Source organism: Heptranchias perlo, chromosome 1 (genome assembly GCF_035084215.1).
Source record: "Heptranchias perlo isolate sHepPer1 chromosome 1, sHepPer1.hap1, whole genome shotgun sequence".
NCBI classification, from domain to species: Eukaryota; Metazoa; Chordata; class Chondrichthyes; order Hexanchiformes; family Hexanchidae; genus Heptranchias; species Heptranchias perlo.
Genome location: NC_090325.1, coordinates 139,832,637 through 139,850,370, shown reverse-complemented (window position 1 = coordinate 139,850,370; position 17,734 = coordinate 139,832,637). Strand labels below are relative to the sequence as shown.

The 17,734-nt window shown below is 47.1% G+C and overlaps 1 protein-coding gene across 2 annotated transcripts in view; it reads left to right on the top strand.

The window, feature by feature from the left end:
- The window catches only part of mnd1 (meiotic nuclear divisions 1 homolog (S. cerevisiae)), a 64,084-nt gene that overhangs the window by 14,816 nt on the left and 31,534 nt on the right, over positions 1–17,734 (top strand). For both annotated transcript variants that reach the window (XM_068007894.1, XM_068007979.1), the window contains exons 4-5: positions 4,165–4,313; positions 10,226–10,300. In XM_068007894.1, the coding sequence (XP_067863995.1) occupies positions 4,165–4,313; positions 10,226–10,300 (224 nt within the window). The remainder of the gene's footprint in view (positions 1–4,164; positions 4,314–10,225; positions 10,301–17,734) is intronic.

Here is a 17,734-nt window from a genome sequence, read left to right as displayed (position 1 = left end):
TCCCCGTTTCACGGACCACGCCCTCCAGGTGCTGCTGGACGGGGTCCGCATGAGGAGGGAGACGCTGTTCCCCACGGATGGAAGGAGGTGCCCTGCCAGCGCCACCAAGAGGGCATGGAAGGAGGTGGCCGCGGAGGTCACAAGCAGGGGAAACACCACCCGCACTTGGATTCAGTGCCGCAAGAGATTCAATGACCTCACCAGGTCCGGAAAAGTGAGTACACTAACGCACTCTGCGTCACTCCGTCTTCCACATCACCTCAAACACCTCACAACCCCATCTCCACTGACAGCACTGCGCTCCCGCACCAATCCTCACAGCCACCCAACTATCAGCCTCACAGTGCCTGCACGTACCCACTGTCCCTGTCCCCACTCGACCACTACCACACACCCCAATGCCCATACAATGGGATGGCCATGTGGCACACGCATCCTCCCATCCATCTGGCACACGCTCAACCCAATCACACCAATGCTTGAAGCGTCTCACATTGTAATCATCACTCAATAACGTTTTTGTGTTTTGCCCTCACAGGAGAAGAGGGCCAGGAACGCACGCGATAGGGCACGCACCAGAGGGGGCCCGCCACACGAGGTGGCCCTGACAGACGCCGAGGTCGAGGCACTGGAGATCAGCCGCACGCTGCATTGCCTGTCGATGGCGGATGGCGAGTCTGGTTCTGGCGAAACGGCCGGTAAGGGAAAGCTGGCACTCATCACTCATGATCGTGAATGATCTTAGCATCACATGGCATATGCCGCACCGCCACATTTGGTCACATGCCTGATATTTCCCTCTGTTCTCTTGCAGGACCGTCTGCGATCGACGTCTCGGTTGAGGGCGATTCCTCAGAGGACATGCCTGTCTCTGAGGGTGCATCGTCACGCATGAGCCTTGCATCCACCAGCGCAGATACACACACCTCGGTGGGTCCCCCCCCTCAGCTAGTTGGGATTGCACATGGTGAGTCACCGCGCACACGTGAGCATGAGCAGACCCTGGTGGCAGGGTCAGCCGCGGAGGGTCCGCGTCGGTGGGAGCACTCTTCTCCAGGCTTTGCTCAGCCGGACCCAGATGCTGAACCCAGGGGGCCACCTGTCAAAAGGAGAGTCGTCGAGGGGCACCAGAACATTGCTGAGGTACTGGGAGAGGTGCCACGCGCACTCTCCACAATCGCACGGAGGATGGAGGAGTCCAACTCCTGCATGAGGGGAATGGTGGCACAGGTGCAGGAGGGTATCGCCGAGATAGTGTCGCAGGGACGTGAAGGCATCTCCGAGATAGTGTCGCGGGTAGGTGTGGGAACGTCTGCGGTGGAGGACAGGCTAGCCTCCCTCGAGCGTCACGCACAGCTCACCAATGAGTCCATCCAGGCCCTCACAACGGCTGTTCGGATTCAGGGTGAACAACATTCTGCCGCCATCAACAGGTTGACAGATACATTGGAGGTGGCCTTGCAAGGTCTCACCCACGTCATCCAAACTGCCGTCCAGCAGGGTGGAAGGGGTGATGTGGGCCTTGGCCATGAGAGGGAAGATGGTGAACGGGGAAATGGAAGTGTGGACGCTACTCAAGGCGCCCCCAAGTCTCACCCATTGCCCCCCTCTCAACCAGTGCCCGCAATAGTCCATCCTCTCCAGGTGGCCGAGTCTGCCCCTGCACAGGTGCAGGAGGAGCAGTCTGTGGAGGTGCCCTCACGGGCACCGAAACCCAGGGGGCGTCGACCCAAAGCATCTACCCGGTCAGGGCACGAACAGGAGCAACCTGCCACCACCTCTGCTGGAGCCACAGGGGTAGCACCACGTAGGGGGTCCCGAAAACGAACGCCTAAAGTTCCGTGAGCACACAGGGATTGCACCAGGGTGTTTGTCTATTTTTTTTGTTTAATTTTCCACTCTTTGAATGTCACCACAAAATAAACTCACTTTTTCTCACCAATGCTGCCACCTCTTGTCCATAATTCTGCGGCTTGTGCAATATGTCCCTTCCGTGCGCCTCATCATGACGACGACCACCCCGTCCCACCCATTGGGCATAATCCAGTGGGTGCAGGTGTACGGGCACCACTCTTCTGTGGAGGGAGCCTGTATGGACCCTCGTCTGTGTACGTTATGACATGTGAACGCCTCACACAGTGTGATGTTAGGAGAACCGTTGGCATATGAGTGCCTCCCTGGCCTGACGAGCACGCAGGTGAGCCGGTGTTCGGCGCATGGGTCGTTCCTCCTCCTCTCCCTCTTCCTCCTCCTCCTCTTCCTCCTCCACCTCCTCCTCATTGTCGTCCTCAATGTGGGTGGCGGGTGTGCATGGGGCCTCCTCCAGCGGCACCCCTCTCTGTAGTGCCATGTTACGCAGGGCACAGCAGACAACTATAATTCGTCCCACTCTGAATGGCATGTATTGGAGTGCTCCCCCGGAACGATCAAGGCACCTGAAGCGCATCTTGAGCAGCCCTATAGCCTGCTCAATTGTAGACCTGGTAGCAATGTGGCTGTCATTATACCGACGCTGTGGCTCGGTAATGGGGTTCCTCAGAGGTGTCATAAGCCACGTGTGCAGGGGATATCCCTTGTCGCCGAGGAGCCAGCCGTTGCCGGCGTTGGGTGCGTGGAAGAGGGGCGGGACGGTGGACTCCCTGAGGACGAAGGCATCGTGGCAGCTGCCAGGGTATCTGGCGCACACGTGTAGGAATCTCTGGCGGTGGTCACAAATGAGCTGGGCGTTCATGGAGTGATACCCTTTCCTGTTGATAAACAGCCCTGGCTCATGTGGAGGTGCCCGTATTGCTATGTGGGTGCAATCGATTACACCCTGCACCCGTGGGAAGCCAGCCACAGCATGGAATCCAACCGCCCTCTCCGTCTGGCTGCGCTCATCCATGGCGAAGTTGATGTAGGTCGAGGCCCTGCGGAACAACCCATCGGTGACCTGCCTTATGCACTTGTGTGCAGACGACTGACAGACCCCGGTGATGTCCCCCGTGGCACCCTGGAAGGATCCGGAGGCGAAGAAGTTGAGGGCAGTGGTGACTTTGACGGCGACGGGTAAGAAGATGCTGCTTGGTCCATCCGGGAGCAGCTCGTCATTGAGGAGGCTGCAGATGTCGGCGACTACCTGGCGAGTGACTCTGAGCCTCCGTATGCACTGCTGCTCAGAGAGGTCCATGAAGCTGAGCCTCGGTCTGTAGACCCTGTGCGGAGGGTAGTGCCTCCTGCAACGCATCTCTCTCTGCGGATGCTCTCCATCCTGCTGTGCAGGTGGATGTGCCGCAGCACCGTGTTGTGGGGATGCACGTCTCTGAGGCGGACGGCGTGGACTGCGAGGCTGCTGAGGCTGGTCATGCTGTTCGTCCTCCGAGGATGTCAACGCAGCACCCATCTGGCAGGTTTAGGTTTGCGGGGTTGTGCACGCTAGAAAAGTGTGTCCTCGCACAGGGGTTGGACTTCCACGCCGGTGAATCTTCTTGCTTGGAGGAGGGTGGTGGAGGGCAGGCGTTGCCCAATGTTACGGAGTGTCCTCCTGCGTTGGTGAAGGCTCTCTCCTTCCCCCCCACCTGTGGAATGCACCTTGGCAGCTGCCACAGGCTGCTGGCTGCAACACGTCTGTTGAGAGTGTGAATGTTTCCCCCAGTATGGGAAACAGTCTCATTTCACTGTAAAATCCCACACCTGTTAAATAAACAGCTCAATCAGGTCATTTAATGACCTGAAATACCAAGATAAATACACTCAAGTGGAACCCCGCTGGCTTTAATTGCCTGCGGGATTCCCACCAGCGGGGCCAACGCACGCACCCCCGCACGTCAGATTATCTGGTCAGTTATCTCATTGCTGTTTGTGGGACTCTGCTGTGTGTAAATTGGCTGCTGTATTTACTGCAAAACAACAGTGACTACACTTCAGAAGTACTTCATTGGCTGTGAAGTGCTTGAAGATATGAACGGTGCTTTGTAAATGTAAGCTGTTCCTCCCCTCTACTGAAATGTCGACTATTATCCAGTCCATTTGTTTTAATTCTTCCTCTGTTTCTTTGAATTTAGCCCTTTTAAAGTTATAAACCTGGCTTTTGTGTAACTGAATCCAAATCATGTTAACTGTGATTATTCTGTGGTTTATTGTGGGAGGCAAGTGCAAGCTGTTGACGTATTTTTACCATTTTAGCTTCCATGTCAGTGAAGGAAGTACTGCAGAGTCTAGTAGATGATGCAATGGTGGACAGTGATCGAATTGGAACTTCCAATTACTTCTGGGCATTTCCAAGTAAAGCTCTTCATATCAGGAAACAGAAACTGGAGCATTTGGAGAGTCAGGTAAAGATTGTGGTGTTAAAGATGACCAAAAGTTTTGGGTTTAAGGAATACTTGGCATCTATATTGGATCTAAAAAGAATATTTAATTAAAATTACTTTTTAATAGAAAGAAAGACTGGCATTTATATAGTGCCTTTCAGGACGTCCCAAAGTGCTTTACAGTCAATGCAGTACTTTTGAAGTGTAGTCTTTGTTGTAATGTAGGCAACGCGGCAAGCAATTTGTGCACAGCAAGGCCCCACAAACAGCAATGAGACAATAACCAGATAATCTGTTTGTGATGTTGGTTGAGGGATAAATATTGGCCAGGACACCAGGGAGAACTCCCCTGCTCTTCTTCGAAATGGTGCCATGTGATGTTTGCGTCCACTCGAGAGGGCAGACGGGGCCTCTGTTTAACGTATCATTCAAAAGACGGCACCTCTGACAGTGCAGCACTTCCTCTGTACTGCACTGGAGTGTTACCCTAGATTTTGTATTGAAGTCTCTGGAGTGGGGCTTGAACCCACCACCTTCTGACCCAGAAGGGAGAGTGCTACCACTGAGCCATGGCTGACAGAAGAGGAATGAGCACGTGTTTGTCTGATGTTTCATTTGCTTGTCTTTTTTTTTAAAACAGCTTGTCCATATGCAGTGATACCATTTTGTGCATGCATAATCTAGAAAACTGCAGGAGTGAGGAAAGGATGTTCAATCTCATCTAACTTACTTAATTAGATAGAGTCAACAGCATAGAAACAGGCCATTCGGCTCAGCTGGTCTATTTTTTTTTATTCGTTCATGGGATGTGGGCGTCGCTGGCAAGGCCGGCATTTATTGCCCATCCTGATGTTTATGCTCCACATAACCATCCTCCTGCCCCTCTTCCTCTAACCCTATCAGCATATCATCTATTCCTTTCTTCCTCTTAAATGCATCTACACTATTCACCTCAACTACTCCTTGTAGTAGCACGTTCCACATTCTTACCACTCTTTGGGTAAAGAAATTTCTCCTGAATTCCCTATTGGAATTTTTAGTGACTATCTTATATTTTTGACGTCTAGTTTTAGACTCCCCCACAAGTAGAAACAATATTCTCTACGTTCACTCTTTCATAATCTTTAAGACTTCTATCAGGTCACCCTTCAGCCTTCTATTTTCTAGAGCAAAGAGCCCCAGCCTGTTCAGTCTTTCCTGATAAGTTTATCCTCAGTTCTGATATCAACCTTGTGAATCTTTTTTGTACCTTCTCCAGTGCCTCTATATCTTTTTTGTAATACGGAGACCAGAACACTTCATAGTACTCCATGTGATCTAACCAAGATTCTATAAAAGTTTAACATAACTTCTCTGCTTTTCAATTCTATCCCTCTAGAAATGAACCCCAGTGCTTGATTTTCCTTTTTTATGGCTTTATTCACCTGCGTCACTACTTTTAGTGATTTGTGTATCTGTACCCTTAGCTCCTTTTGCTCGTCTACCCCACTTAGACTCTTATTATCCAGGCAGTATGTGGCCTTCTTATTTCTCCTACCAAAATGCTGGAATATGGGATTAGAGTAGACAGGGCTGATGGCCGGCGCGGACACGATGGGCCGAAGGGCCTCTATCCGTGCTGTATAACTCTATGACTCTAAAATGCACCACCTCACACTTATCTATATTGAAATTCATTTGCCAATTACACGCCTTTTCTGCACATTTATTATTGTCTTGTATTTTGTCGCATTCTTCCTCAGTGTTAACTATACCTCCCAATTTGGTGTTATCTGTAAATTTAGAAATTGTACTTCCGCTTCTCGAGTCCAAGTCGTTAATGCAAATTGTGAAGAACAGTGGTCCTAGCACCGATCCCTGTGGAACACCACTTTGTAGCTTTTGCTGATCTGAGTAGCTACCCTTAACCCCTACTTTCTGTTTTGTAGCCAGCTTGCTATCCATTCTGCTACTTGTCCCCTGACTCCACGTGCTCTGACCGTAATTGAGTCTGCTATGCTCTACCTTTATCGAAGGCCTTTTGAAAATCCAAATATATTACATCTACTGCACTATTCTTGTCTACACTTTCTGTAACTCCAAAGAATTCAATAAGATTGATCAAGCACGACCTTCCCTTTTGAAATCCGTGCTGACTACGCTTTATTATATTTTTGGTTTCTAGATGTTTTTCTATTACATCTTGAGTAAAGATTCCATTATCTTTCCTACCACCGACGTTAAGCTAACTGGTCTATAGTTCCCTGGACTTGTTCTATCTCCCTTTTTAAATATAGGAATAACATTAGCTGTCTGCCAGTCCTCTGGCACTATTCTGTTTTCTAATGAATTTTTATATATATGTAATAGTGCCTCTGCTATCTCTTCCCTAACTTTTAATATGCGTGGAAAAGTGACGTTCCCTGACCGGCAACAACTTGATTTGTTCTTTAAGATTTAGTATTGGTCTGACCATTTTTTCCCTTTATTATTCCAAACCTGCTTTTCTGAATCTGGGATCTAGTTCTGCTGTGAAACTCAATGCAAGTTGGTCCAATTTACAGACAATACTCAGAATTCAGTGCAAGTTGGTCAAATACGTAGGTGATGCTAAATTAGTGAGGGGCATGTTGAGAAAGCCAAGGAACTACAAAATGAGTTTTATTAAACTCTGTAAGGGGACAGTAGAGTACCAGATGAAATTCAACACATCATTAGAAAAAATGAGTGATGTATATAGTATAAATGGGGTCAGAATAGCAAAGGGTGAAGTTCAGAGATCTAGGGTTCTTTGGCTTGGCACTTAATATGTCCATTTACTATGGAGCAGCAATAAAAAAAAATGGAACGCTGAATGATATTGATCAGTAGAGTAAAAGTCTGAGGATGTCATGCTGAACTGTACAGTGCTCTGGTCAGACCGTTCCTTGAGAACTGAACCCAGTTTTGGTCACTGAGACACAAGGAAGATGTTCTAGCTAATCCCTAGCGTCAGAGAACTGAGTTATAAGGAAAGACTCAGGAAACTTAGGCGTTTTAGCCTTGAAAGGAACTTACTGAGAAGGAATATAATAGAAGTACATGAGATAGTATAGAGATGGTTAATCTGGAACCTACTTCAAATAAAACCATGACAGTAGGACGGTGGTGGGGGGTGGGGGTGCTGCTTTATATTGGTAAAAGGCAAATCTGGGAAGTTCGTCTCACAATGATGAACATGTTGATTTGAACTACTGAGTTGGGTAGTGGAGGCAAAAATATTGTAATCATTAAGACGCCTGGATGTTGTGATTGAAAGGAACTGTAGGGCTTTCTAGATGAATGAGAGGAAAGCTGAAATAGCAGATTTCTACAAGAGGGAAAATGATGGATTACACTTTAAAATTAGACAGGTGGGAGAGTACTTTATACAGAAAATACACCCCAGGGCTTTCCTTGTCCTTTAAGTTTAGCTTGTGGTTTTTATATCTTATAAGAATGTCTTGTAGTTTTGTCCAAAATACATTTTCACATCCAGGTTATTGATTGTCTTCATTATTTTAAGAACTTAGCTGATGTTCTCTTTAATCAGATATTATATGAAGTTTCTTGGTGTACCCAACATTGTGCATGGTTAGTTAGTTTTCTGGTTCACTACTCTGCAGTATTCTTCCAGGATGTTTTGAATTGTTGTCTTGATTCTTCCTCTGTTTTTGACTGGATTTCAACAAAACATTTCAGATTGCTATTTGAAAACATTGCACATCAATATCCATTTGGTTATTGAGGGCTTTTTTGTGCGAGGGCTTTTCGAATTAACTTACTATAGGCATCACTCCCAAGATGGCATGTACTAGAGAACTTGCATTACTTGATCTACCAATGGTAAACTACAATGCATATACAAAAATGACAGAGGTAGGCACCAGAAGTAAACTGTCTTGACACTGGGAACTTTCTGCCCTCCCACTTCAGATCTTTGTCACTGCATGTCAGTAGTAGTATTCTGCTCGTCTGTTAGTTTTGGGCAATATTCTTATCTGCTTGGAAATTAACTGGGTGTGTTTGAACATTTCTGCAAACTTTTAGCTCAAAGGAAGCTGCATCTGAGTGATTTCCCACCACTAGGTGTCATATGGTGACGGATTGTAATCTGTCACCATATGACACCCAGTGGTGGCAAGTTGATGTATTTCAACACAGAGCAGTAAAACCTGTTTTTAACCAAAGTACATGAAAAGTGTTAATTTCTAGCAGCTGTTACTTGGTCATTTTGGTTTGAGATGGAATTTTTTTTACTGCATCTCTATAACCTGTATTGGCAGGTTGTTAAGTCCTTCACATCAAGCCAATTTCTATGATTAATTAAATGCCTTTACAGTGATGATGTATGTAATATTTAAAGTGGGTTTATTGATGCAGTATGCCTGCAGGGTGTGTTCTTCATCTTACCTGGGCTGTGGTGCTAGAGTGCTTGACTGAGAGGCAAGGAGAGTAAAACAACGGGTGTGGTTAACTTGCACACGTACCTCTTGGTGGCTGGAACAAGAGTACTATGGCAGAGGCCTACCATCTTGGTTAGGAAATGGTGTATATGATATGAGTGGGGAATAACTATGATTACTTTTTTTAAAAAACAGATCAAATTCCCTCTCTTTTGCTATACTTGTATTATGTAAATGATTTAAGATTGGTTTATTGATTTACAGACTATTAATAAAGTACCCAACATTTAAAATATTACTCAGTGAATTTTCTATTCTATATCTTTTAAAAAGGTGACAATTATTTTGACCAAAAAAATGTAATACCTAAAATAAAGTAGGTGAAATGAAGCATAACCAACATTTTTAACCCCAGTGTTTCTTAAATAAAATGTAACTTTTTTTTCCAATTGATGTTTTACTAATGTTACAACTTTAGCATGACAGTGATTTCTCCTTGCACTGATGCTACAATTGTTGTGTAGCCTAAATTTGATGCAGGAATCTGCATTGATTGCAGAGATAATTGAATATTACTGGATTTCTCCATTCAATTTCATATTCTGCTTTGGAAGTAATAGGATAGAGTTCTTACATAAGAACACAAGAAATAGGAGCAGGAGTAGGCCATACGGCCCCTCGAGCCTGCTCCGCCATTCAGTAAGATCATGGCTGATCTTTGGCCTCGACTCCACTTTCCTGCCCAATCCCCATATCCCTTGATTCCCTTAGTATCCAAAAATCTATCGATCTCAATTTTGAATATACTCAACGACTGAGGTAGAGAATTCCAAAGATTCACATCCCTCTGAGTGAAGAAATTTCTCCTCATCTCAGTCCAAAATGGCCGACCCCTCTTCCTGAGACTATGCCCCCTAGTTCAAGACTTTCCAGCCATGGGAAACAGCCTCTCAGCATCTACCCTGTCAAGCCCTTTTAGAATCTTATGTTTCAATGAGATCACCTCTCCTTCTTCTAAACTCCAGAGAGCATAAGCCCATTCTACTTAATTTCACTTCATAGGACAACCCTCTCATCCCATTCTTGCATATATATGTTATAATTACATACTTATTTTAAAAAATGCAAAGTAAAGTTCGTCCTCAAAGGATGACTTCAATGTGTGTTGTGCCGGGAATTACCTTTGCTCTACAGGATGATCTTGGAGTAGTGGACGGTTTTGGCTTGATAGTGCTTGAAGTGGTCTAGCTATATCTGGCGATTGATGGCTAAAATTGATGTGTGCCAGATACGCTCAAGTCTGTGCCCCCTGAGAAGTCTTTCTTTGGCTCAGTGTCCATTTTGTCTGATCATACCTCTGAAGCACCCTGGGACTTTTTTCTGCTTTAAAGACACTATATAAATGCAAGTTATTGCAGTTTGTGTGTCTCCACAAAGCTCATGAATCTTAAAGCCCACATTTGTGGATAAAATCATATACTTTCTAAATTTCCCAACTGATTTTTTTTCTTTTCCCTTTTCCCCTTTCAGCTCATTGAAGGAACCCAAAAGAAACAAAGTTTACAGCAAAGTATTGAGAAAGCCAAAGTGGGACGTCAGAATACAGTAAGAAGTTTTATGTTGAAACTTGGAGTGTACCTAGGTAAAAATTATGAGGTTGGTAGAATATGGTTGTTACTAATCGGATTTGCCTTATTTTGAACATTAATGAACTATTTTAATATTTATTTGAGAATTTAGAGCTTGGCGCTATTGTATCTTGCCTAATGTGTTAATGTCACTGCACAAAGGGTTATCTGGCCATAACACAGGAAATTGACTAACAAGTATCACAGATGATCACTGTTATCAGTGCTGACCAGCTTGCCAGGGGAAGGCAATCGTTCTTGTATCAGAGTTGCTTTGTTTCACAGGTTCTATCGGGGAAACTGTCTCGTAGTTTCTGTGCCACTGTGCAGCCTTTTCATTGATAGTGCTGTGCAATTGGCAAGGTTCCTTTTGTATTATCCTTCCATGTTACATTTCAGAGGTCAAAGCAAAGTGAGGTATAATTAGAACCCTATATGACATTTATTCAGTAAATCGCTACCTCATCAGGCAGTTAACAAGTGGGGTGGGTGCAAGATTCCGTAAATAACCCATTTAATATATAAACTTTGCATCAAGGACGTTGGTCAAACCAAGAGTGTTACTTCCAGATCTGTGAGAGCTTAAAGATTCTTTCCTGTTTTGTGACTGGTTATGTAAGTTAAGTGAGAACAACTATCCATATACCTGTGGTTTTTAATTTTGCTTATGCTGATTTTATTAATAAAGCTGTTTTATGGTTGTGACTGAGATATACAGTCTCCAAGTGTTGTTTGTCTGTCTGTTTGAATGGTCCATGGTCACAATTTCCAGTGTTCATATCAATGCGAAATGCGTTACTGTTTGCCTGGGCACAGTACCTCCCAGATAATTTCACGTATATAGTCACCTTTGGGTTCATTAGTAGTGTGGGCCCACCTGTTGAAGTGGACTGTTTGGACTGGACACAAGTATTGGTATCTGGAGAGCCCCTGAATTGTAACAATGGGTATGTGATCATTCTTTACTCTTAGCCCCATGCCACTTAGAATTGTGAAAATGTTGTTAGAATAAGAAAACAGACAAGATTTCCACTGTTTCTTAGTGACAGTTTGTGCTTGTTTTGTATTTAAAATTTTGATTGGAAATTGCTGTCCTGCATATTGGACTGATTGCAAACTTAATCTCAGGAATAGTCTGGTAGCTGCAGTGCTTTGGTAATTGAAAATTACATGAAGTACTGGATGGAGCATCAAATTGAAATTAAATCTTATGTAAATGCAGTTTTTGTAGGCCTTCCCTGAAGTATACTTCTTTAACAAATATAAAATGCTATAAAATCCACCCTTAGGTTGGTAGGTTGTAAAGATTATCCATACTTAATCTAAATTTATCTAGAAGTTTTATCTGTACAAATCTTATGATGTATATGTATGAGGTTTTAGTAATATATGCTGCCCTATGGTTTACATAAGGGTTTTCGTATTTGTGTTATGTCCTGAGGGTGTATTAAATATCTTAACATTATTGCAGACTTGTGTTATATGGCAGAAATCCATGCCGCACATATTCACACTTACTATTGTATACTCATGTTCCTCCCCCTAACTGGAGTTGAGCTTATAGCTAGAAAAAAATCAACTAATGCTTGGGGATTAAATGCTGCAAATTTCAAAGAAGGAAAAGTTACTTTACTAGGAGAACTATAGGTTTTGTTGTTCAATGGCGATGATGTGCATAAAAGCAGTTCAGGGTGATTGACTTTTAAGTGCTTGGCTAAAAGTGGGGAACTTACAATGTGAGGAACCACAGGTGCAAAGCTGTGGTGTACCACTCCATTGGGTAGTGTATTGTAATTCACTTGCCATGCTGCTGTGACCGTAGCTTTCTTTCTAATATATTGTATGTGATTTTGCGCAAAGCAGCAACTGACGGCTCAAAAAAGCAGAATGTATTGTACCACCAACAGAGTTCTGTTTTAGCTGTTTAGATGGTGTAGCTGTAGTGGCATAGTGTTGGCAGGGAGCGATGTTTGAATAAGTTTTTCTGGACGCAACTATTATAAATAGACTAATTTTATAATGGATAGGTAAGTGTCACTGATCTATCTCCTGGACTAAAATACACTGCTGTTGAAAGACATTGTAGTGTTCAAGAGTTTCCAGTAAGTCAACATCATCCCCAGATTTGGTGAAGGAATCATAGGGCATGATTTTTTACTCAGAGCCAGGTACCCCATGTATCCGTAGATATTCGCGTGGGGAACCCGGAAGCGAATTGAGTGGATTGCAACCTGCAATTGTAACTCAATTGAAGATGAGTATTTGAGCGTCCGGGTTTCCCATGCGCCAGGCAGCCAGATCGACAGGCTAGCTGCCTGTAGGCAGTGAAAGGAGCTGCAAATCAGAGAAGGAGGCAGGAGGGAGAGCGAGATCATGGGCATTGCAAAAAAAAAAAATCAGAGTTGTGGGGGGAGGTAATGTGGACGACATCGGGGTATCCAGCCAGCATCAGGGATCAGGTCAGGGGGAGTCAGCCAGCATTGGAGATCGGGGTGGGGGGGATGATCAACCAACAATGGGGGGCGGTGGTCAGCACCGGAGACCGGAGTGGTGGGGGTGGTCAGCCAGCCAGCGAGGACATCAGGGGTGGTGGGGGGGAGGTGGGGGTGGTCAGCCAGCATTAGGGATGTGGGGGGGGGGTTGGGTCAGCCAATCACAGGGATCCTGTCGGCCTGGTGAGCTTGTTGGACCTGGATGAAGCACTCCTTCTCCTCCAGGTCTAAAGGCAGTGCAATAAAGATACTCACCTCGTGGATCCGGCCCTTCCGACCCGCTTTCACCTGACGTGAATTGGAAGTGATGGGAAACCTGAACAGGTAAGGTTCGTTTAAGTTTTCCAATACACACGGTAGCATAGTGGTTATGTTACTGGGCTAGTAATCCAGAGACCTGGACTAAAATTCAGAGTCATGAGTTCAAATCCCGCCACGGCAGCTGGCGAATTTAAATTCAATTAATTAATTAAATTCAATTAATTAAATAAAAAAAAATCTGGAATTAAAATACTAGTATCAGTAATGATGGCCATGAAACTACCGGATTGTCGTAAAAACCCATCTGGTTCACTAATGTCCTTTAGGGAAGGAAGCCTGCCGCCCTTACCCGGTCTGGCCTATATGTGACTCCAGACCCACAGCAATGTGGTTGATTCTTAATTGCCCTCTGAAATGGCCTAGCAAGCCACTCAGTTGTAAAATCTCGCTACGAAAAGTCATAATAAGAATAAAACCGGACGGACCACCCGGCATCGGACCACCCGGCATCGGACCACCCGGCATCGGACCACCCGGCATCGGACCACCCGGCATCGGACCACCCGGCATCGGACCACCCGGCATCGGACCACCCGGCATCGGACCACCCGGCATCGGACCACCCGGCATCGGACCACCCGGCATCGGACCACCCGGCATCGGACCACCCGGCATCGGACCACCCGGCATCGGACCACCCGGCATCGGACCACCCGGCATCGGACCACCCGGCATCGGACCACCCGGCATCGGACCACCCGGCATCGGACCACCCGGCATCGGACCACCCGGCATCGGACCACCCGGCATCGGACCACCCGGCATCGGACCACCCGGCATCGGACCACCCGGCATCGGACCACCCGGCATCGGACCACCCGGCATCGGACCACCCGGCATCGGACCACCCGGCATCGGACCACTAGGCACCGGACACGACAACGGCAAAACACCAAGCCCAGTCGACCCTGCAAGGTCCTCCTTACCAACATCTGGGGACTTGTGCCAAAATTGGGAGAGCTGTCCCACAGACTAGTCAAGCAACAGCCTGACATAGCCATACTCACAGAATCATATCTTTCAGCCAACGTCCCAGACTCTTCCATCACCATCCCTGGGTATGTCCTGTCCCACCGGCAGGACAGACCCACCAGAGGTGGCAGTACAGTGATATACAGTCAGGAGGGAGTGGCCCTGGGAGTCCTCAACATTGACTCTGGACCCCATGAAATCTCATGGCATCAGGTCAAACATGGGCAAGGAAACCTCCTGCTGATTACCACCTACCGTCCTCCCTCAGCTGATGAATCAGTCCTCCTCCATGTTGAACACCACTTGGAGGAAGCACTGAGGGTAGCAAGGGCACAAAATGTACTCTGGGTGGGGGACTTCAATGTCCATCACCAAGAGTGGCTCGGTAGCACCACTACTGACCGAGCTGGCCGAGTCCTGAAGGACATAGCTGCTAGACTGGGCCTGCGGCAGGTGGTGAGCGAACCAACACGAGGGAAAAACTTACTTGACCTCGTCCTCACGAATCTCCCTGTCGCAAATGCATCTGTCCATGACAGTATTGGTAGGAGTGACCACCGCACAGTCCTCGTGGAGATGAAATCCTGTCTTCGCACTGAGGACACCATCCAACATGTTGTGTGGCACTACCACCGTGCTAAATGGGATAGATTCAGAACAGATCTAGCAGCTCAAAACTGGGCATCCATGAGGCGCTGTGGGCCATCAGCAGCAGCAGAATTGTATTCCAGCACAATCTGTAACCTCATGGCCCGGCATATTCCTCACTCTACCATTACCAACAAGCCAGGGTATCAACCCTGGTTTAATGAGGAGTGTAGAAGAGCATGCCAGGAGCAGCACCAGGCGTACCTAAACATGAGGTGCCAACCTGGTGAAGCTACAACTCAGGACTACATGCATGCTAAACAGCGGAAGCAACATGCTATAGACAGAGCTAAGCGATTCCACAACCAACGGATCAGATCAAAGCTCTGCAGTCCTGCCACATCCAGTCGTGAATGGTTGTGGACAATTAAAAAACTAACGGGAGGAGGAGGCTCTGCAAACATCCCCATTCTCAATGATGGCGGAGTCCAGCACGTGAGTGCAAAAGACAAGGCTGAAGCGTTTGCAACCATCTTCAGCCAGAAGTGCCGAGTGGATAATCCATCTCAGCCTCCTCCCGATATCCCCACCATCACGGAAGCCAGTCTTCGGCCAATTCGATTCACTCCACGTGATATCAAGAAACGGCTGAGTGCACTGGATACAGCAAAGGCTATGGGCCCCGACAACATCCCAGCTGTAGAGCTGAAGACTTGTGCTCCAGAACTAGCTGCGCCTCTAGCCAAGCTGTTCCAGTACAGCTACAACACTGGCATCCACCCGACAATGTGGAAAATTGCCCAGGTATGTCCTGTCCACAAAAAGCAGGACAAATCCAATCCGGCCAATTACCGTCCCATCAGTCTACTCTCAATCATCAGCAAAGTGATGGAAGGTGTCGTCGACAGTGCTATCAAGCGGCACTTACTCACCAATAACCTGCTCACCGATGCTCAGTTTGGGTTCCGCCAGGACCACTCGGCTCCAGACCTCATTACAGCCTTGGTCCAAACATGGACAAAAGAGCTGAATTCCAGAGGTGAGGTGAGAGTGACTGCCCTTGACATCAAGGCAGCATTTGACCGAGTGTGGCACCAAGGAGCCCTAGTAAAATTGAAATCAGTGGGAATCAGGGGGAAAACTCTCCAGTGGCTGGAGTCATACCTAGCACAAAGGAAGATGGTAGTGGTTGTTGGAGGCCAATCATCTCAGCCCCAGGGCATTGCTGCAGGAGTTCCTCAGGGCAGTGTCCTAGGCCCAACCATCTTCAGCTGCTTCATCAATGACCTTCCCTCCATCATAAGGTCAGAAATGGGGATGTTCGCTGATGACTGCACAGTGTTCAGTTCCATTCGCAACCCCTCAGATAATGAAGCAGTCCGAGCCTGCATGCAGCAAGACCTGGACAACATCCAGGCTTGGGCTCATAAGTGGCAAGTAACATTCGCGCCAGATAAGTGCCAGGCAATGACCATCTCCAACAAGAGAGAGTCTAATCGCCGAATCCCCCACCATCAACACCCTGGGGGTCACCATTGACCAGAAACTTAACTGGACCAGCCATATAAATACCGTGGCTACGAGAGCAGGTCAGAGGCTGGGTATTCTGCGGCGAGTGACTCACCTCCTGACTCCCCAAAGCCTTTCCACCATCTACAAGGCACAAGTCAGGAGTGTGATGGAATACTCTCCACTTGCCTGGATGAGTGCAGCTCCAACAACACTCAAGAAGCTCGACACCATCCAAGATAAAGCAGCCCGCTTGATTGGCACCCCATCCACCACCCTAAACATTCACTCCCTTCACCACCGGCGCACTGTGGCTGCAGTGTGCACCATCCACAGGATGCACTGCAGCAACTCGCCAAGGCTTCTTCGACAGCACCTCCCAAACCCGCGACCTCTACCACCTAGAAGGACAAGGGCAGCAGGCACATGGGAACAACACCACCTGCACGTTCCCCTCCAAGTCACACACCATCCCGACTTGGAAATATATCGCCGTTCCTTCATTGTCGCTGGGTCAAAATCCTGGAACTCCCTTCCTAACAGCACTGTGGGAGAACCTTCACCACACGGACTGCAGCGGTTCAAGAAGGCGGCTCACCACCACCTTCTCGAGGGCAATTAGGGATGGGCAATAAATGCCGGCCTCGCCAGCGACGCCCACATCCCGTGAACGAATAATAAAAAAAAAAGTATTTCAGTGCGTTACATTGCCCCTTTAAGTATCAGCTCACCAGCTTTAAGTGGGGGCAGGATATCCTGGTGTCTGCTGTGCACATGCATACAAACCTGCAGGCGTATTGGAGTCGGGATGCGGTCCTGCTCCAGAAATTTATTATTTTAACCACCCACTCATTCTTGGGGGTTAAAATTGCCCCCATGGTTTTAGAATTTAATACTGAACATTGAGATTTGGTTCCTACTTCAGCTCCCCATGCAAGATCTGTGCTACTTCCTGTGCAGGATGACTCTTGATTTATTTGAGTATCAGTAACCCTGCCTAGCATAGGAAGTATGGAATGAGGAAAAGCCTTTCAGCCCATCCAACCTACTCAATCGTACAGACCACATACTAGTTACACTGTCATGGCTTTCCCACATTACTTAATCTCCTAAGGGGTGAAAAACAATTGGAAACTTGCAAGAAGGAAACAGTCTGAAATTTCTTGATGACACCTGAAGTTAATTGAGCAGAAATTCTAGACTAGTGATCTAATACTAAAATCTGCATTCTTTCTAATTCAATTAAATTCTGCTGAGATGTAAGAAAGTGTAGTTATCTAATGGGGGAGATACTAAGGACATTGGGCTCGATTTTACCACCCGCTATCGGGTGCGTTCTCGGCGGGGGGGCCCCGAAAATCGGGAAATCCAGGAGCGGGACCGGATCCCGGCCACTTCCGGGTTCCCCGCTGACGCGCCGGCGTGCATGCACAGCCCCCGCTGGTGGGAATCCCGCAGGCAATTAAAGCCAGCGGGATGCCACTTGACAATATTTAGTTAGGTATTTCAGGTCATTAACTGACCTGATT